Source organism: Mastigoproctus giganteus, chromosome 8, assembly GCF_048544385.1.
Source record: "Mastigoproctus giganteus isolate SK-2022 chromosome 8, ASM4854438v1, whole genome shotgun sequence".
NCBI classification, from domain to species: Eukaryota; Metazoa; Arthropoda; class Arachnida; order Uropygi; family Thelyphonidae; genus Mastigoproctus; species Mastigoproctus giganteus.
The window spans coordinates 229,492,364-229,514,303 of NC_143582.1; the positions used below are offsets into that span (position 1 = coordinate 229,492,364).

The following is a 21,940-nucleotide window of genomic DNA, read 5'->3' on the forward strand; positions in this document are numbered from 1 at the left end:
AGGTGGTAACTAAGGGCTGTGATAACTGTCATAGCTGACTTTGGTCCTTGGTAATAACCTAGTAGGGAAACATAATTGTTATAAAAAATGAAACATACATATAAGGATAATTACTAAATAATTATGTCATGCCAATTGTAGTAAAGATTGGGGGAGATACATTGCAATATATTTAGTGTTATTACTGCATTCAGATATAATTTTAGTGTAGATTTTTTTTTAATTGTATTGAAATCATGCCTCACACCAGAGCACCAAAGCAAAAGGCTCAAGGTAGTGGGAGTGCTGTGGTTCAGCAGAGAACTGAGGGGGGGGGGTTCTCCTCTGAATCACAGTCTTCTGAAATGTACTGCCTGTTTGACGTATGCGGAGCTATCAGGAATGGAACATGATATTTGCCAATGGAAATGTCATTGTGTATGCTTAACGTAAGGAATGTGAGAAAGTTAGGTGCCAACTCAGCATTCTTATGGGCCTTTACGAGAGCTTGAAGAACAGGGTGGATGCACTCGATGGATTTAAACTGGTGGGCCAATCAAGCTCCCACTGCCCACATCAACGCCAGAGCTTGCACTTGTTCATCAGGCAACACAGCAGCAATCCCCAAGGCAAAATGCACTGGTCCCACAGGAACCAGTTGTTGTCAATGACTATTTTCAGAGAAACATATTGTGCAAAAATGATAGGCGGAACAAGACCAGGGTATATCTGCAAGGTGCAAAGGCCGATGACACTGTAGAGCAGATATCATTTTTTAGGGGCACAAAAGGTGTTGTACACATTGGCACTAATGACATCAAGAGTGGGAGACCTGCAGAATTATTTAACAAATACAGGTCAATGTTGAAAAAAAGTCAAGAGTTAGAGTTAAATTTAAAAGTGTCTGCAATTCTGTCAAGGCACAATAGGAGGGAGTACATAAGAGCATTGTCAATCAATTCAGCTCTGGAGAGATTGTGCAAAGCTCATGGGGTAGAATTTTTCCCAGCGTGGTCTGTGCTTGTTAACAGGAGAGACTGCTTCTGCAGAGATGGGATACACTTAAATAGAAAGGGTGCAAGAATATTTGCTGATGCTATCGAGGCAGTGTTAGGTAGCGGAAAACTTCTTGCTTGTGGGAAGGATACACACTAATAGATAGCCGTAGGCTATCTATTAGAGAGTGTGTGTGTGTGTGTGTGTGCGTGTGTGTGTGTGTGTGTGTGTGTGTGTGTGTGTGTGTGTGTGTGTGTGTGTGTGTGTGTGTGTGTGTGTGTGTGTGTCCATCCCCCCACAATAACTGCAGGCAGAGGTGGAAGTGATTCCTACACTGCTTTTATTGGAATGAGCAGCAGCCTGGAATGCAAGTTGCTGGATATCTCAAGAGTTGCTAGGAGTCATGAAACAAGAACAAGTGCATGTATACTTGCATGTACATCAATGCTAGAAGTATAGAAAATAAATTTGATGAATTTAAAGTGCTGGCCAAGGCATCAATGGCAACTATTGTTGGGATGTTACAGATGTGGTGTCACACAGATCTAAGGAATGCAGAATTGGAATTTGGGGAGTACAATATGTACCGAAAGATAGGAAGAGAGGAGAGGTTATGCTGTTAGTTAAGAAACGCATAAAATCTAAGGCAGTGCATCCAGTTCACCAGGGCCACTGCAAGTGGGTAGGCGAGGTAAGCGTTGCTTACAGGCGGCAGTTCAGGAGGGCGGCAAAATTTTTTTGGGATATATAAGTCAGACCCCTGTTCAACGAAATTCTTTATAGAGAAATTTTCTATTTAGGAATTTTTTTAAAAATTCCTAGGGTTAATTCAATTTATAATAGTTTCAGTAGAACGAAGAAAATTTCCATATAATGAACGAGTTAAGAGAGACTTTACTGGGAACGCATTGTTTGCACCTCTGGCCTTCAGGCAATTGAGTCAATTAGTGCTGCTGCTAAGCACGAATTAAGAGCCAAAGGGATTATTATTCTACAACTTAGTGTTACTCTTAAAACCTAACCAACCGCCTGTCGCTATACCCAGAAGTCGCGCTGGTCATATGACTGCTTTTATACAATCAGATGATGAAAGTGACTTCCATCATTTACCAGTATTCAACACGGCAGGCAAATAATACATTTTAAATTGCAGTTAAAATCTTTTTCTTCACGTTCACGCTCTCAGGCAGGTTCAGGGCTCCATTGGCACCACGCTTCTCTATCTTTTTTTTTTTTTTAAATGAAAACCGTAAACACAAGAGGTATTAAAACCTATAGTACTTAGTACTGTACTGGAGTTGGAGGTTCAGAAAACAAAAGAAGATATTTGTTGACATTAGACTTGAACTTCTGTAGACTGTAATTTTCAGGAAATACGTATGAAGGAAGGCTGTTCCAGAACACGGCAGTTGAATGAATAAACGAGGAAGATGAAAAGTTGGTTCTGTGAGTTGGAAGTTGGACAGTAAATGGATGTTGGCTGATGGAGACACGTGTTCGGACTGTTTTGAAAGAGAGAGCGGGAATTATAGAAGCCAATTCAGAAGAACAGTGCCCATGGACGTTTCTGTTGAAAAGGCAGGCAGCAGAAACAGTACATCTATGAGACAGCGAGTGGAGAGATTCCATTAGAGAGGAGTCATTAATTAACCTAATCGCCCTCTTCTGAATGGAATCTAGAAGCCTGAGGGAGGTTTTGGGGGCACCACCCCAGATGTGAGAACAATATTTCATGGTAGGGCGGATTTCTGATTTGTACAGAGTGAACAGCTGTTTCGAAGAAAAGTAACACTGAGAGCGAAACAGAAAACCAAGTTTTTTAGATGCAGAGTAAGCAATATTTGAAATGTGCTTGTGCCAAGAGAGATTAGAAGTCAGGGTAATCACCAAAAGAGATATATCATTTTGCCTAGAAATCAGAGGGGCACCAAAGATAAGCATAAGAGCAGAAGAATCCTTTTTGTAAGACATAAGACAAGACTGAGTTTTAGAAGGATTGAAATCAACTAAGTTATCTTTGCCCCACTGGAGAATTACCTGGATATCAGCATTTAAGGAATTCATAGCGGATATTCAAGAAGTTGAAGCTGATTGAGCAGGGCAAGTTTTCTCAAAATGGAAAGTGGAATGCAATGTGCTATCATCGGCAAAATTATGGATAGGATTTCCAGTCAATGGAAGAAGGTCATTAATATACAAGAGGAAAAGAGTGGGGGGAAGAAACTGAACCTTGTGGGACACCAGCATTATTGGAGAAGTCAGAAGACAGAAAGCCATCTACCATCACCCTCAGTGGGCGATCAGAGAGAAAACTGGATAACCAATTACTAAAAACAGTTGGCAAACCATAAGATGGAAGCTTGTTTAGAAGACCTTTATGCCAAACACGATCGAAAGCCTTAGAGATGTCAAGAGCAATTACTTGTGTTTCACCGAACCTTTTCATTGAATTAGTCCATAAATGTGTAACATAAGCCAGAATATCACCAGTGGATCGACACTGACGGAATCCATACTGGTGATCGTTGATCAGATGGAAGGTTTCTAGGTAGTTTAAGAGTTGGCGGTTAATTGATTTGTCCATTACTTTAGAAAGATTGGAAGTAACTGCAATGGGATGATAATTGGATGGGAGGGATTTGTTACCCTTTTTAAGAACTGGCCGGATATCAGCAAATTTCCAAGAAGAAGAAAAAACATCTTTGGAATAAGAAAGTGAAAAAAGGCAGCAAAGAACAGGAGTAAGTTCAGGAGCACAGGTTTTGAAAACAAGTTGAAAAATACCATCAGCACCTGGAGTTTCTTAGCATCTAGATTCATCTTTCGAACGAATTGAGGGGTGAAATGGGAGTAGTGGTTGTTTTTTTTTTTTTTTTTTTTGGCTGATGCTGAATAAGCTTGCTTTCTTGCATCATATGCCTCTACTAATGCTAATGCTAATCTGACATCCTTTTGACGGAAGACCACAGGAGGCATTGAGTGGAGCATGTTGGGTATGGTGGGAGGTGTTTTACCAAGATCATTAATACATGAGTTGGAAGGAAAATGGGATGCTAGTACGTCAGCTTTATCCTTGGCTGAAAAGTTGCAGCCAATAGCTTTGGCAAGAGACCAGAATGCTCGGCTACCATAAGGGCAAGAAACAAGTTTTCTACTCTTAGCCTGTTCAAAATCTAGTTTGGACTGATTAATAACTGCTTTACATGTAAAGAGAGCAACTTGTAAAGTCAAGTTGCAAAGAGAGGAAGTCAAAGAGCTCCACAAGTGATTAGTGGAGTTGGGAAAACGGTACAGACAACAGATTAATTTGACACAATGAGGTAGAGAGATTTTAAGCCAGAGAAGATCAAAGAGGAGATTCCAAATTACCAAGTCTCTGACAGGGAATATCGGAACGGACATATGCACAAGTACACCTTTGAGGCAAAAGGAATCATACAACAAAAAATTTGGGCAACTGAATTGAGCAGTAATTGAATCAACCGATAACTGAGATTCTGTCAGAAAAAGTACATGGGGTTTGACAGACTGCAAATGGAAATGGACATCGTTGAGATTAGAATTGAGACTACGTATATTTGTAAAATCTTGTGCTATACTTTTAATTCCTGCATAATTTCCTCTTATAATCCAATTCATCATTCCAATTCTCCTTCTCCAAACAGTTCTCTTCCCACACATATCCCTTTCCTCTATATGCTTTTTCTTCTCAATGCATATCATATAAAGTTATTTTGTCACCTTAATTCTTTATTAATGTTCTCTCTTCTACTTTCCTCAAAATCTCATTACCCACTGTCCACCCATTTTACGCTTTCCATTCCCCTCCACACCCACATCTCAAAAGCTTGAGATGTGGGTGTGGTCAAATCTCCTCTTTCCCAGTGTCCATGTTTCAGAGCCATATAGTACAACACAGTCCATATCAATGTTTTCACCATTTGCTTTCTTAATTCATTCTTTAAATTTCTTCTCAATAGTTCTTTTCTATTAATAAATGCCTCTTTGCCCATTGCAATTCTTGTTTTTAATTCTTCCAGGCTTTATCCATTTTCTGTCATTATGCTTCCCAAGTACTTGTATCTGTCGACCTGTTCCAATATTATTCTATCTAATGTTACAATGATTCTTCTTCCTGGCCTCTTTAAAATTACACCTTTTTTCCTTTATCAATCAATTTCTAGTCATCTGGAAATATTATTTTCTTTATCTTCTCCCCTCCTACTTTTACACCTCCTTTCAGCTATTCTTTGAATTCTTTCATCGGTGCTTCTGCGTATGAATCAAATAGTATGGGGGACATGGAACGTCCTTTTTTTATATAATTAAAAAAAACTTCTCATTTCATCCATCCACTCAGTCCAAATGTGTTTAGTTCTGCTTTGAATCTATTTAAGCTATCAACTTCTACAACAACAAAACGAAGTGTGTTCCAGCAATCAACCACCCGCTGGCTAAAGGCAAACTTCTGCACAACTATCTTTCCTCAATTTGAATTTATGCCCTCTCAGGCGATTATTCTGAGCAAGACGAAAAATCCCATCAGCATTGAGCATGCTCAAACCATTCAAGGCTTTATACACCTCAATCAATTCATCTCGCAGGTGCCTAGTCTCCAGACACTGTAGTTTTCAAAACTTAAGCCCATCGTTGCCCTTCTCTGTACTTGCTCCAGTAGCCCTACATCCTTCTTAAAATGAGGCCTCCAGACCTGTTACTCAAGGTGTGGGCTGACCATTGCCTTATACAAGGGGATAATCACCTCCTTATGCCCACTCAAAAAATTCCTGTATATCATTGACAAGACACCATGAGCTACTCATGCAGACCGTCTGCACTGCTCAGAAAACTTCATATCTGCCTGCCCAATTACCCCCAGGTCCTTTCCATTCTCCACCACTGTCAGTGTAGTACCACACAGTTGATACGTTACTCTGGGGTTACTGCTTCTCATATGCAGTACTTTACATTTGTCAATGTTAAACTTCAGTTGCCACCTCTCAGCCCATCTACTAATGCTAATGCTAATCTGCTCAAATTTTCTAGATCCTGTTGCAGCAGCGTACTGTCATTATTGTCATTAAGAACCCTGCAGACCTTCGTATCATCTGCAAACATGGACAATAAGCCTGAAATACCATTATCAATATCATTAATAAATACAGAAAATGCACAAAAGTTGAATTTTGATATTAATATAAGGAACAAAATGCTAAACATTAAAAAGTAAAATTTAGAAGTGAAAAGTAACAATACATTGTATCTATAATACTATATTTCTGAATGTGTGGTATTTCTTATAAGATATGCTTTCAAAAATGACACTGTGAACAAAATATATTTTACTTTTTTGTATACATATTTGTTATTTTATTTAGTTATTTATTCTTAATTTTAAATTTTATTTTAAAATTTTTTAAATAAAGTATAAATTACTACTTATAGCTACTTATATACACAGAGGGCATTAAATTTAAAAGGCACATGGTCTGTTTCACTTATTTTTATGTTTAGGCTATTTGTTGCCAAATTTGAGCTCATTTTGAATTTGATGTTAAAGCTGGACTATATATTACCATTTAGATTTTAAGATTTGTAAATTTAAATACTGCCAAATCATCTGCTTTCCTGCCCAACAAAAAGTTTTTCATTTTTCTCTGTCTTCTGTTTAGTTTAGAAAAGTTGCTGCTGCACTTCTGACACAAATGTAAACCAATTTTATTTAAAGAAAAAAAAATAAATAAATGGATTTGTGTGCAAGGCTCCTTCTTAAGTACGCATATTTAGCTAGCTATGAGACTTGTGATTCTAAAACCAGTGTTTTTGCATGTAAAGACACAACAAAAACTGCCCTTCAAATAAAATTAGTTTACATTTATTTTCAAAAGTACGCAGATAAAAATTTTAAACTAAACCTTGTATAAAGAATAACTTTCTCAACGAGAAAAATGCAAATGATTAGGCAATACAGGAACTCCCAGACTAGTTGGGAGTTCCTGAATTGAAATCATCTAGATGCATAAGGATATCCAGGAGCATTATCTAATAGAAGCAAAATCTTGAAAGGAATGTCGCTGTCTTTACAATAGTTTTCAACCATGGGAATTAAGCAGCATTTAAACCAATCCTCAAAGAGAGATATTGTTATCCATGCTCTCTGGTTCGATTGGAAATGCACGAGTAGGATGGCTTTATTGATGCCCTTAAATGCATGAGAATTTCCAGAATGATACACAATCAGTGGTTTTAATCTGTAATCTCCCGCTGCATTAGTCCCCAAGCAAGAGTGTGGCCCTATCTTTTGATGCCTTGAAACCTGGCATTGTATTTTCCTCTTTGGCAATGTATGTTTGATCCAGCATTTTTTTCCAATACAGAGCAGTCTCATCAACGTTAAAAATTTTCTTGAATTGTTTTTTATACTATTGAAGATTTCAGTGAAGGGGAACACATTTCACCATAATACCGTAACGTAAAAACCCACAGAATTCCAGTTATCGGTATTATCACAAATGCAATAAGATCCAGTTTACTACCCGTTTATAATAGATTGCGCTAACAGAAAAGCCCAATAAACCAGAAAGTGCAAAATGTTTTTATTTATTTTATTAAAAAAAATGTTATTTGTCTAAAACACCTCCAGAAATGTGTTTTAGACAAATATCACAAAGGCATTCAAAATTGATTCTTATAACAAGAACATATGATAATGATGAAAGTGTAGTGTAATTTCCATTATAAATATGACCTTTTAGAGAGATAAACAGCTTAGTTATATAGCGAAAATTTCAACTTCCAAAGTCTTGGAATGAATTAACAAAAAAAAAAAAAAAAAAAAAAGTGTTATTGGGTTCACATTACGATATTTTCATGAAACCTCCATTTATTCCTATGGGATGGAAAAAATGTTTGCACAATTTTTTTTAAGTTTGCACCAGCCAGCAAAAACTTACGTAAAGTCGAATTTCCAAAAGTCAATTATTACATAAGTCGGGGAGTTCCTGTATTTAAATTTAGATATGCAAAATCTAAATAGTAATACACAGTCCAACTGTAAAACAAATTGAAAAATTTCAGCCCAAATATGAAAAGAAAAGTCCAAAGAACAAATAGCTTACAACTAATAATAAGTGAAATAAATCCCAGTGTTTTTTATTAAATGCCCTGTATGTTAAAAAGTGCAGCAAAATTTATTTATACTTTTGATGATTCTTTTGACATGATTTCCATAATATTCATTGCAAAAAAACTGTGGTACAACAAAACAATTTGTACGAACACTCCCAACAAATAATGGGATTTCACAATACAAGTTTCAATTAATGAAATTAAAATATTTTGAATCTTTAATGTATTTTTTGACTTAGCCAAGTATATCTTTTAATTTTACACACCAGTAATTAAACAAATTTAAGGAAAAACTATACGCATTAACACTAAGGAGTTTAATTTACAAACTATACCATTGGCCTCCTGGCAACATCTGGATGCTCTCTATAAAAGTCTTTCTGAAAAGGGGGCAAGGAAATCATATTCCAGTTTGGTTTACGCAATCTACCTCCTGGTTGTTTGTTCTTCTTTTCTCTAGGCATTCTTGGCATTTTCTTTCCACCTTTCATTTTAATACTGAAAAAAAAAAAAAAAAAAAAAAAAGATTTCGCCCATTAGTTTATAGCACTTTTTATTATATTTTAAATAATCTATATTATATACATTATACTCTTAAACATATGATGCCTTGATGCATTTAGTTTAACTTATATATTTTAAATGGATCATTCCATGTGAAATCACCTAGGTGGGGTTACTTAATTTTATTATTTTTTATATTCTCACCATAGCTGGTACTATTAGTAAGTAGACCAAAACAATTTTTTATTTATTTATTTTATTGTTTTTTTTCCTGCTCCATTTTGGATCTGGGCACATTTATATCTATCTGCCTTGGCAGTGAAAAATTAGTGCTTGTAAGAGTTCTCGGAAAAGATTGTTATTACTTAAATATTTAAGATAAACTATTCTCACTTTTATTTTCTGAAAGAGAACATTTTGAGCTTTAAGAAATGATACTTGAATCATATATAGATTTGGTCTTAAATTCAGCTAAAGCAATACACAAAATCGCAATTTTCAGACAGCTGTAAAGCAGAAAGGGCTTAAAACCACAAACTTTATTATTAATTATGCATAAGTTGCTTTTAGCCTGCGAAGAAAACTTCATTTTTTCAAGCCCTTCCTATTTTTTTTTTAACCTTGAAGTTGTGAAATTTGAAAAAAACTGTACATTTAAGGTCAAATATCTCAGCGAGTGGGGGGGGGGGGGGGGAATGCTAAAAATTCCAAATTTTGTACAGGAGATTACCTAGTCCACAAATGATATAAGTTTCATTTTGTGGTTCTAACTGGTTTCGGAATTATGAGGATTGCAATTAATGGAAAATTAGCATTCCGCAATACCTATAAAACAAGTTTTTGTTTCTAAAATATAATAATTACAGTGAAAAATTAATCTAAAATATAACATTTATGCTTCCCTTATGGTTCAGTCAGCATTAAAAAAAAATAATTAATTTTAAAAAATTAAATGAAAGCCATTACACAAAAACTCAATGTAGATGACAAAAAAAAATTTTAAACATTTAAATTAGGCTTACTCTCATTTAGCCAAATGACAGAACAAGCTTTTCAAGATATTTCTCACTGGAATCCAAGCTTTGTCACTTTTATCTAAGCTGAAAGTTGTAGAGGATCCACTTAGGTGATAAAACATGACCCCGACATAATCATGTCTTTTGAAATTTCAATGAGATTCCAACCTACTATTTTTCACCATAAACACGTACAATATTATCTATTTCATTGATATTCTTCACCTCCAATGCACGAGAATTAAAGATTTTAAATTCAGAGTGTTGCAAATCAGCAGAAGTTCTGCTGATTTGCAAATTGGATCCATCCCTGGGGAAAAATGATTTTCCCTTGTGTTCAGTACATGTTTGGCCTCTAAGAACCTCTTTGAAAGATGTGCCTCTTCTTTTTCTATATCTTCTTGGTAAACTATGTAAAAATATATTCCTGTTATTTTATTATTATTATTTTTTTTTTACACAAAATTCTTACATGCCTTCAACTGGGAGAATATAGTCCTTTAGTTGTCTGTCCTTTGCAAAAGTCCTTTTGACAGTACTCCAGATTCCATTGCAGGGACCTTTCTCATGACTTGTGACAAAGAAGTGTCACTCTGCATACACTCTCAAATCTTCCTTGTGTTACATTTGTGTCTTCTGTGTTACATTTTGCTGTCTTGATATTGTGGGGGAACTATATCCCTTCCACTGACAGGAACAGGCTAGGGCGTGCTGCTCATTTTTGGAAAGATGCTATCCATAAGAAGACCTAAAATTATGTATATCAAATATGTTTGCATGCCTTCTGTGAGTCACTTTTCCTTTGTTTTAATCATAAAAAAATTGATTTTTAGCTTTTTACTGAATTGAAGAATTTTCTATTATGGTGCTAAACACAATTACAAAATATCAAACCAAAATAAACCAATACTAAAAATAATAATAATAAAGAATGTTTTTATTCTTTATTATTATTATTTGGACTCCCAGGTAGCAAGTCCAGCTGGGCTGGACTTGATACCTGGGAGTCCAAAATGGGTGATGAAACTGATATTTGGGTGACACACACATACACACAAGTCAAGCGGACCTAAATTTGGCAAAGTCTGGTCAGTCTGTGACAGCCAAATCCTTTGCTTGCACCTTCACAATGGTGGGATTGTTAATAATACTGGTGACCACCCAAACCTACGTAAGCAGGGGTCGAGGTATAACACTCAACACCACATGGAGGAATATAACACATCTGTGTTACCAGGCAATATCACAACTTTTGTTATTTTCATTTCCACCTACAAGCGAAAATGAAAATGGATTGCACTTTCGGAAATGACTCAGCAAATGGAAAAGGACAATGATTTTGGGATGCTGGAATATTCAAGGTCTTTCAACTAAAAGAAACTTTCTTCTGGATGAACTGCAAAAATTCAATTTAGACATCATTGTGTTATTGGAGACAAAGAAAAAGGGATATGCAGAGGAAACAATGGAAAAATACTACAATTTTTTGGAATGGAGGGAGAGAAATATGTATTTTGGGAATATATGCCCCAACACTGCTGATACCTTTAAGGATGAATTTTGGGAGGAACTGAGAGAACTAATAGAAAAAATCCCTAAGAACAAAGAGATATTTTTAATGGAGGATTTCAATGCAAGAGTAGAAACTGAACAAAATAGCAGTTATTGGAAGATTCGGAGAGAAAGAGAGGAACGACAATGGAGATAGCCTATTCAATCTTTGTGAACAGTTCAACTTGAGAATAAACAACACATTTTTCCAACACAAGAATATCCATAAAAATACTTGGTAGCAGGAGACAAGACAAATTAGATCAGTTATAGATTACATTATTTCAAAACATTCAGGGACATATGTAGTGAAAGATGTCAGAGTTTATAGAAGAACCGAATGTGGATCTGACCATTTTCTTGTTAAAACAATGCTGAGCTGGAACTGGAGTAATAAAATAAGAGTAGACAACCAACTATGTAGGGAAGGAAAAATGCTACAAGTGGATCAATTTAACGTTGAACTACTTCAGGACGACAGCATTAGAAACAATTTCATCCGGAGATGGATGCTGGAATTAACATAGAGATAAAAGGTAATACTAAATAAATCTACAAATATTTAAAAAATATTGTAAAAAAAAAAAGCACATGAAATCCTAGGAAAAAAGGAAAAGCCAAGGACCAAAAAAGATCTGGATTACAGAGAAAGTAAGAGCTGCTATAGAGGAAAAGAAAGTTGCATATCTGAAATGGCTGGGTGAAAGGAATGATGTACATAGGAACATTTATATTGAAAAGAAGAAAATAGCCAATCGGTTGGGTAGTAGACGCAAAAAATTAAGAATGGGAAAGGAAGTACGTGACTATTAATAGTAAATTGGATCAGCGGAATCATGGAAGGTCCTTAAAGACTTGAGAAAACAGAATAAACACAACACCGTTTTTTTTTTTTTTTTTTTATGAGAACCCCAAACACGAGACGTATTAGAACCTATAGTACTTAGTACCATGCTTGGGTTGTAGGTTGAGAAGACGAAAGAAGATATTTGTTGATATTAGACTTGAACTTCTGTAAATTGTAGTTTTCAGGAAATACGTATGAAGGAAGGTTGTTCCAGAAAACGGCAGTTGAATGAATAAATGAGGAAGATGAAAAGTTGGTTCTGTGGGTTTGAAGTTGGACAGTAAATGGATGTTGGCTGGTGGCAGCACGTGTTCGGACTGTTTTGAAAGAGAGAGCGGGAATTATAGAAGCCAATTCAGAAGAACAGTGCCCATGGAAGTATCTGTAGAAGAGGCATGCAGCAGAAACAGTACGTCTATGAGAAAGCGAGTGGAGAGACTCTGTTAGAGATGAATCATTAATTAACCTAACTGCCCTCTTCTGAATGGAATCAAGAAGCCTAAGAGAGGTTTTGGGGGCACCACCCCAGATGTGGGAAAAATATTCCATGGCAGGGCGGATTTGCGATTTATACAGAGTGAGCAGCTGTTTCGAAGAAAACTAACGGCGAGAGCGAAAGAGAAAACCAAGTTTTTTAGATGCAGAGGAAGCAATATTTGTAATGTGCTTGTGCCAAGAGAGATTAGAAGTCAGGGTAATCCCCAAAAGAGATATATCATTTTGCCTAGAAATCGCAGTGTCACTAAAGATAAGCATAGGAGCAGAAGAATCCTTTTTGCGAGACATAAGACAAGATTGAGTTTTAGAAGGGTTGAAATCAACTAAGTTGTCTTTGCCCCACTGGAGAATTACCTGAAGATCGGCATTTAAGGAATTGGCAGCAGATTTTCGAAAACTTGAAGCTGATTGAGTTGGACAAGGTTTCTCAAAATGGAAAGTTGAATGCAATGTGCTATCATCGGCAAAACTATGGATAGGATTTCCAGTCAATGGAAGAAGGTCATTGATATACAAGAGGAAAAGAGTGGGGGAAAGAACTGAACCTTGGGGAACACCGGCATTAGTGGAGAAGTTAGAAAACAAGAGAGCCATCTACCATCACCCTAAGTGAGCGATCAGAGAGAAAACTGGATAACCAATTACTAAAAACAGTTGACAAACCATAAGATGGAAGCTTGTTTAGAAGACCTTTATGCCAAACACGATCAAAAGCCTTTGAGATGTCAAGAGCAACTACTTGTGTTTCACAGAACCTTTCCATTGAATTAGTCCATAAATGGGTAACATAAGCCAGAATATCACCAGTGGATCGACACTGACGGAATCCATACTGGCGATCGTTGATCAGACGGAAGGTTTCTAGGTAGTTTAAGAGTTGGCGGTTAATTGATTTCTCCATTACTTTAGAAAGAGTAGAAGTAATTGCAATGGGACGATAATTGGATGGGAGGGATTTGCCACCATTTTTAGAAACTGGCTAGATATGAGCAAATTTCCAAGCAGAAGGAAAAACACCTTTGGAATAAGAAAGTAAAAAAAGGCGGCAAAGAATAGGAGTAAGTTCAGGAGCACAGGTTTTGAGAACAAGTGGAGAAATACCATCAGGACCTGGAGCTTTCTTAGCATCAAGATTCATCAAAATCCTTCTGATATCCTTTTGATGGAAGACCACAGGAGGCATTGAATGGAGCATGTTGGGAATGGTGAGAGGTGTTTTACCAAGATCATTAATACATGAGCTGGAAGAAAAATGGGATGCTAGCAGGTCAGCTTTATCCTTGGCTGAAGTGACGACAGAACCATCTGGTTTGGACAGAGGTGGGAGCAGAGATGGGCAAAAGTTGCGGCCAATATCTTTGGCAAGAGACCAGAATGCTCAGCTACCGTTAGGGCTAAGAAGCAAGTTTTCTACTCTTAGCCTGTTCAAACTCTAGTTTTGACTGATTAATAACTGCTTTACAATTGTTGCGAGCTTTGGTGTAGGCAGAAAATGAAACTGAAGAATTAGAAACAAGCCAATTACGATATGCAACGTTCTTCTCTTGGACAGCCTTAGCACATTTACTGGAAAACCAAGGTTTAGACGAGATTTTAAAGTGGAGTGTGGGATAAAGGATTCCATTCCTGCAAGAATAATTTCACTGACACGATCTGAGCAAACGTTGACATCAGAAGTTTTGAAACAGTAATCAGACCAAGGAAAAGAAGAAAAGAAGTCTTGCAGGTCATCCCATTTGGCATTCTTGTAATGCCAAACAATACGAGGTTGGGAATAGCCATGAGATAAAGGTTCCATTGGAGAAGAGACAATCACCAAGTTGTGATCGGAAGTGCCTAAAGGACCTCTCACTTCAACCTTGTACTTAGAAGGGTTGTTTGTGAGAAAAAGATCAAGCGTATTGGCTGTATGATTAGGATTGTCCGGTATTCTTGTAGGTAAATGAACAATCTGTGCTAGGTCATTACTAATTGCAAAAGCCTCAGCATCTCGACCTGCTGGGTCGGTGTGACTAGAAAACGGAAGCCAGCTGGAGTTGTGAACGTTAAAATCACCAAGGAAAATTACCTCACTGTTAGGAAAGTTGGACTGGAGAAAGTCAAGTTGCAAAGAGAGGAAGTCAAAGAGCTCCAAGTGATTAGTGGAGTTGGGAGAACGGTAGAGACAACAGATGAATTTTACACAATGAGGTAGAGAGATTTTAAGCCAGAGAAGATCAAAGAGAGGAGATTCCAAATTGCCAAGTCTCTGACAGGGAATATCAGAAAGGACATATGCACAAGTACCACCTTTGAGGTGAAAGGAATCATACAGCAAATAATTTGAACATCTGAGATGAGCAGTAGTTGAATCAACTGATAACTGAGATTCAGTCAGAAAAAGTACATGGGGTTTGGAAGACTGCAAGTGGAAATGGACAAAGTTGAGATTAGAATTGAGACCACGTATATTTGTGAAATGAATTAGGAAGTCCTTGGGAGGTTTAGATCTTTTCGCAGATAAGCTTGCTCTATTATTTTGACAATTCATGGTGTATTCAATAGTAAGAAAAAGTGGGTAGGACATGCTGTATGAAGTAATGAAATTTTTGGATATGGCGTACATGTGGTAAGAATATACCCAGATCCTTGACATAACGTGGCCTCGACAATGCTCCCCGCATACACACTACTCGGACTCCCTCCCGTCACTATCTGGCAGAGTATAGGTAGCAAGATTATACACTAGCTGATCCGGAAGCTTCCTAGAGAGTTACCAATAGGTTCAGTCCGGTGTACTAACTAGCGGCCGGCCTGCGAACACCGTTTTAGAGCTGTACCCTCGAAATGTAAGGAATATTGGATCTCGCCACGACATTCATCATAACCTGAAAAATCATCAATCATACTGCACATGATGGAAGAGATAGGGAAGGGTTGGCCGGAACTTAGCTCTAGAGACTAAACATGGGTTCCACCACTTTAAGCCTCCAATAAGCAAAGTGGTGGTATTTCACCGGTTGATGAGAGTCATCTACCACCTAGTATGCAATTAATATCTTTGAAAGATTGGATGAAGTACTAAGAAGGACTTTTAAAAGAAGGCCGGGAAGAGTTCAAGACTGTAAAGGATTTCGGTGTAGAAAACTGGGCTTAAAAGTTTCTGTTAGGGAAGTGGAACTCTTAGTGAAGGAGGGAAGGAATGGCAAATCACCTGGACCTGGAGGAGTTTATATGGAACTTCTGAAATACGGAGGAAGAGGAGTGACTGTTTTACAAAAACTGTTAAATGGTATACTGAGAGGGGAAGAAATACCGAAAGAAATGACAACAGGATATATTACATCAATTTATAAGAAGGACGATCGGAAAAGCTGTTCAAATTACAGAGGAATATGTATCCTGAACTTGCTGTTAAAGATTCTTGGAAAATGGATCAGGAACCATTTAGAAGCCCGAATCAAGGTGTCAGAAGAATAAAGTGGTTTTCAGACAAGAGGTCATGTATAGACCACATTTCAACAGTACGACAGATCCTTGAAAAATGCTAATCGAAAGGAAAAGAAATCTTTATGATTTTCATTTTCCTTGAAAAGGCATATGACAGTGTTCCAAGAAAACTCTTATGGGAAGCACTGAAAGAGGCAAATATTGGTGGACAATTGATTAACATTATTAAGACAATTTACAGGAATAATAGATGCAGAATTAAAGTGGGATCAGCTTTGTCACCTGAATTCCACACTTCAAAAGGCTTATTACAAGGCTGTTGCATGTCGGCAACACTTTTCAAAATTTATATCAACATCTGCCTAAAATCCTGGTCAAAAAAATGCAATAAATTGGGATTGCTGATCAATAATAACATCTATCACAATTTACTTTTTGCAAATGATCAGGTGGTAATAGTACAAGACTTAGAGGCTGAAGACTATGCATGTTGTAAATTGTTTGAGGAATATAAAAGATGGGGTCTAAAAATAAATTTTAGCAAGACTGAAATGTTGTCTTCAGGATCAGGACATATTCTAAATATTAGAGGTTTCAAAATGAAACAAGTCGATAAATTCAAATATTTGGGATCAATCTTACAAAGTGATGAACCATCCAAAGCAGAGATCAATAAGAGAATTGCAGATGGCAGAAAGGCTATCAGCATGTTAAATTCTGTTCTATGGAGCAGAAATATTTGAAATAAAACAAAGAAACTTATATTTCAAACGATTATACAGTCTTCTATTGTATGGAGCGAAAACCTGGACATTGAATAGGCAAGAGGAAAAACAAATTGCTCTCCACAGAAATGGACTTTTGGAGATGCTCAACAAGAACTAGAAGATACAGAAAATGGAATGAAGACATCAGAGAGAAAATGGAAGCGAAAAATAATATTGACACTATCAAAGAAAAGCGTTTAACATGGTATGGCCATGTAAACGGATGCAAGAAACCAGATATCCAAAGGCGATCCTGAAATAGATACCTCCTGGAAAAAGGAGAAGAGGAAGACCTAGGAGGACATGGATGGATGGAGTATGGGAGTGCATGACAGCCTGAGGTTTAACTGACCAAGACACCTTGAACCGCACTTTATGGCCGGAAAAAATTCCTACCAAAAAATAACTTCTAGGCCAAGGAAACCCATTATAAATAGAAACACTCCTCTTGAAGAAGAAGCTTATTGGTGGAACCCATGTTTAGTATACAGAGCAAAGCTGCAGCAACTCATCAATCTCTTCAATCATGCAGTATGACTCATGCCTTTTGGAGTTATAATGGACATCCTGGCAAAATCCAATCTTCCTTACATTTCCACTAGATATGTCCATTGGACCAAACCTATTGATAACTCTCTAGGAGGTATTCAGATCAGCTATTGCATAATCACTCTGCCTCTAATCTGGCAGACAGTGTGTATGCAGGGGGCATTGTAAAGGCAATATTATGTCAAGGAGCTGGGTATATTCTTACCAGTGTATGCCTTATCCAAGAAATTCATTACTCCATACGGCAGGTCCCCCCACCCAACCTTTTCTTACTACTGAATGCATCATGAATTGTCAAACTAATAGAACAAATTTATCCGCGAAAATATCTAAACCTTCCAAAAACTTCCTCGTTCATTTCACAAATATACGTGGTCTCGAATCCAATCAATGTTGTCCATTTCCACTTACAGTCTGCCAAACCCCATATACTCTTTCTGACAGAATCCCAATTATCAGTTGATTCAACCACTGCCCATCTCATTTATACAAATTATTCACTGTATGATTCCTTTCGCTTCAAAGGTGGTACTTGTGCATATGCCTGCTCTGATATTTCCTGTAAGAGACAATAACTTGGAATCTTTTCTTTTTGATCTTTTTCTCTCTTCTGGAATCTCTCCTTTTCAATCTTAAAATCTATCTACCACATTCTGTCAAATTCATCTGTTGTCTCTATCACCAACATCCAATAATCACTTGGAACTCTTTTGACTTCTTCTCTTTGAAACTTGACTTTCTCCAGTCCAATTTCATAACAGTGAGGTAATCTGCCTTGGTGATTTTAATATTCACAACTCCAGCTAGCTTCCGTTTTCTAGTCACATGGACCCAGCTGGTTGAGATGCTAAAGCTTTTGTAATTACCAAATGACCTCATGCAGATTGTTCATTTATCCACCACCTGATCTTATCTTTGATCTTCTCTGGCTTAAAATCTCTCTACCTCATTGTGTAAAATTCATCTGTTGTCTCTACCGTTCTCCCAACTCTACTAATCATTTGGAGCTCTTTGACTTCCTCTCTTTGCAACTTGACTTTCTCCAGTCCAACTTTCCTAACAGTGAGGTAATTTTCCTTGGTGATTTTAACGTTCACAACTCCAGCTGGCTTCCATTTTCTAGTCACACCGACCCAGCAGGTCGAGATGCTGAGGCTTTTGCAATTACTAATGACCTAGCACAGATTGTTCATTTACCTACAAGAATACCAGACAATCCTAATCATACAGCCAATACGCTTGATCTTTTTCTCACAAACAACCCTTCTAAGTACAAGATTGAAGTGAGAGGTCTTTTAGGCACTTCCGATCACAACTTGGTGGTTGTCACTTCTCCAATGGAACCTTTATCTCATGGCTATTCCCAACCTCGTATTGTTTGGCATTACAAGAATGCAAAATGGGATGACCTGCGAGACTTCTTTTCTTCTTTTCCTTGGTCTGATTACTGTTTCAAAACTTCTGATGTCAACGTTTGCTCAGATCGTGTCAGTGAAATTATTCTTGCAGGAATGGAATCCTTTATCCCACACTCCACTTTAAAATCTCATCCTTTATCTAAACCTTGGTTTTCCAATAAATGTGCTAAGGCTGTCCAAGAGAAGAATGTTGCATATCGTAATTGGCTTGTTTCTAATTCTTCAGTTTCATTTTCTGCCTACACCAAAGCTCGCAACAATTGTAAAGCAGTTATTAATCAGTCCAAACTAGAGTTTGAACAGGCTAAGAGTAGAAAACTTGCTTCTTGCCCTAATGGTAGCCGAGCATTCTGGTCTCTTGCCAAAGCTATTGGCCGCAACTTTTGCCCATCTCTGCTCCCACCTCTGTCCAAACCAGATGGTTCTGTTGTCACTTCAGTCAAGGATAAAGCTGACCTGCTAGCATCCCATTTTTCTTCGAGCTCATGTATTAATGATCTTGGTAAAACACCTCCCACCATTCCTAACACGCTCCATTCAATGCCTCCTGTGGTCTTCCGTCAAAAGGATATCAGAAGGATTTTGACGAATCTTGATGCTAAGAAAGCTCCGGGTCCCGATGGTATTTCTCCACTTGTTCTCAAAACCTGTGCTCCTGAACTTACTCCTATTCTTGGCCGCCTTTTTTCACTTTCTTATTCCAAAGGTGTTTTTCCTTCTGTTTGGAAATTTGCTTATATCCAGCCAGTTCCTAAAAAGGGTGACAAATCCCTCCAATCCAATTATCGTCCCATTGCAATTACTTCTACTCTTTCTAAAGTAATGGAGAAATCAATTAACCGCCAACTCTTAAACTACCATTATCAACCCACTGCAGGATGGAAGCCTCCTCAACAATTCATGCTGAGGGAAATGGACCATAATCTGCCACGCTGGTCCAGTGCGGGTTGGCAGATCGACCGTATTCAGCAGTCAAGGGCTTAAACCCCGGTCTACTCAAAGAGCGTGTGCTACCGCACTCCCGCTCCTGCCCACTCGGCTACGGAGACGGCCTCCGTAGCCGAGTGGGCAGGAGCGGGAGTGCAGTAGCACACGCTCTTTGAGTAGACCGGGGTTCAAGCCCCTGACTGCTGAATACGGTCGATCTGCCAACCCGCTATGGACCAGCGTGGCAGATTATGGTCCATTTCCCTCAGCATGAATTGTTGAGGAGGCTTCCATCCTGCAGTGGGATGATAATGGCTGCACTTTACTTTTTTTCTTAAACTACCTAGAAACCTTCCGTCTGATCAACGATCGCCAGTATGGATTCCGTCAGTGTCGATCCACTGGTGATATTCTGGCTTATGTTAGCCATTTATGGACTAATTCAATGGAAAGGTTCGGTGAAACACAAGTAGTTGCTCTTGACATTTCAAAGGCTTTTGATCGCGTTTGGCATAAAGGTCTTCTAAACAAGCTTCCATCTTATGGTTTGCCAACTGTTTTTAGTAATTGGTTATCCAGTTTTCTCTCTGATCGCTCACTGAGGGTGATGGTAGATGGCTCTCTGTCTTCTAACTTCTCGACTAATGCCGGTGTCCCCCAAGGTTCAGTTCTTTCCCCCACTCTTTTCCTCTTGTATATCAATGACCTTCTTCCACTGACTGGAAATCCTATCCATAGTTTTGCCGATGATAGCACATTGCCTTCAACTTTCCATTTTGAGAAACCTTGTCCAGCTCAATCAGCTTCGAGTTCTCGAAAATCTGCTGCCAATTCCTTAAATGCTGATCTTCAGGTAATTCTCCAGTGGGGCAAAGAAAACTTAGTTGATTTCAACCCTTCTAAAACTCAATCTTGTCTTATATCTCGCAAAAAGGATTCTTCTGCTCCTATGCTTATCTTTAGTGACACTCCGATTTCTAGGCAAAATGATATATCTCTTTTGGGGATTACCCTGACTTCTAATCTCTCTTGGCACAAGCACATTACAAATATTGCTTCCTCTGCATCTAAAAAACTTGGTTTTCTCTTTCGCTCTCAGCGTTACTTTTCATCCAAACAGCTGCTCACTCTGTATAAATCGCAAATCCGCCCTGCCATAGAATATTGTTCCCACATCTGGGGTGGTGCCCCCAAAACCTCTCTCAGGCTTCTTGATTCCATTCAGAAGAGGGCAGTTAGGTTAATTAATGATTCATCTCTAACAGAGTCTCTCCACTCGCTTTCTCATAGACACACTGTTTCTGCTGCATGCCTCTTCTACAGATACTTCCATGGGCACTGTTCTTCTGAATTGGCTTCTATAATTCCCGCTCTCTCTTTCAAAACAGTCCGAACACGTGCCGCCACTAGCCAACATCCATTTACTGTCCAACTACAAACCCACAGAACCAACTTTTCATCTTCCTCATTTATTCATTCAACTGCCGTTTTCTGGAACAACCTTCCTTCATACGTATTTCCTGAAAATTACAACCTACAGAAATTCAAGTCCAATATCAACAAATATCTTCTTTCATCTTCTGAACCTCCAACCCAAGCACGGTACTAAGTACTATAGGTTCTAATACCTCTCGTGTTTGGGGTTCTCATAAAAAAAAAAAAAAAAAAAAAACTTGATCTTTTTCTCAGAAACACAACCCATTTAAGTACACGGTAGAGGTGAGTGGTCCTATAGGCACCTCAGATCACAATTTAGTGATCGCCTCTTCTCCAATAAAGCCTTTCTGTAGTGGCCATTCTCAAACTTGTGTTGTTTGGCATTACAAAAATGCAAAATGGGATATCTGCAAGATTTAATTTTTTTCTTTTCCTTGGTTGGATTACACTGTTTAAAATATTTTGATGCCAACATTTGCTCAGATTGTGTCAGTGGTAGGGATGGACGGAATTGAACTTGTAGGGATGGAATCCTTTATCACTGCACCTTAAAATCTCATCCTTTATCTAAACCTTGATTTCCAATAAATGTGGTACGGCTGTTCAAGAGAAGAAATGTTACATATCGTAATTGGCTTGTTTCCAAATTCAATGTCATTTTCTGCCTACACCAAAGCTTGCAAAAACTGTGAAGCAGTTATCAATCAGTCCAAACTAAATTTTGACCAGGCTAAGGGTAGAAAACTCGCTTCTTGTTCAAATGGTGGTCATGCATTTTGGTCTCTTGCCGAAGCTATTGACCACAACTTTTGCTCATCTCTATTCCCATCTCTGTCAAAATCATATTGATCCATTACCACTTCAGCCAAAGATAAAGCTAACCTGCTGGTGTCC

General features: G+C 37.9%; 1 protein-coding gene across 2 annotated transcripts in view; it reads right to left on the bottom strand.

The window, feature by feature from the left end:
• Positions 1-21,940, bottom strand: part of LOC150082405 (uncharacterized) — a 267,788-nt gene that overhangs the window by 194,336 nt on the left and 51,512 nt on the right. For both annotated transcript variants that reach the window (XM_090379267.1, XM_090379266.1), the window contains exon 2: positions 8,439-8,601. In XM_090379267.1, coding sequence (XP_090235393.1) covers positions 8,439-8,594 — 156 coding nt within the window. In that variant the 5' untranslated portion in view covers positions 8,595-8,601. The remainder of the gene's footprint in view (positions 1-8,438; positions 8,602-21,940) is intronic.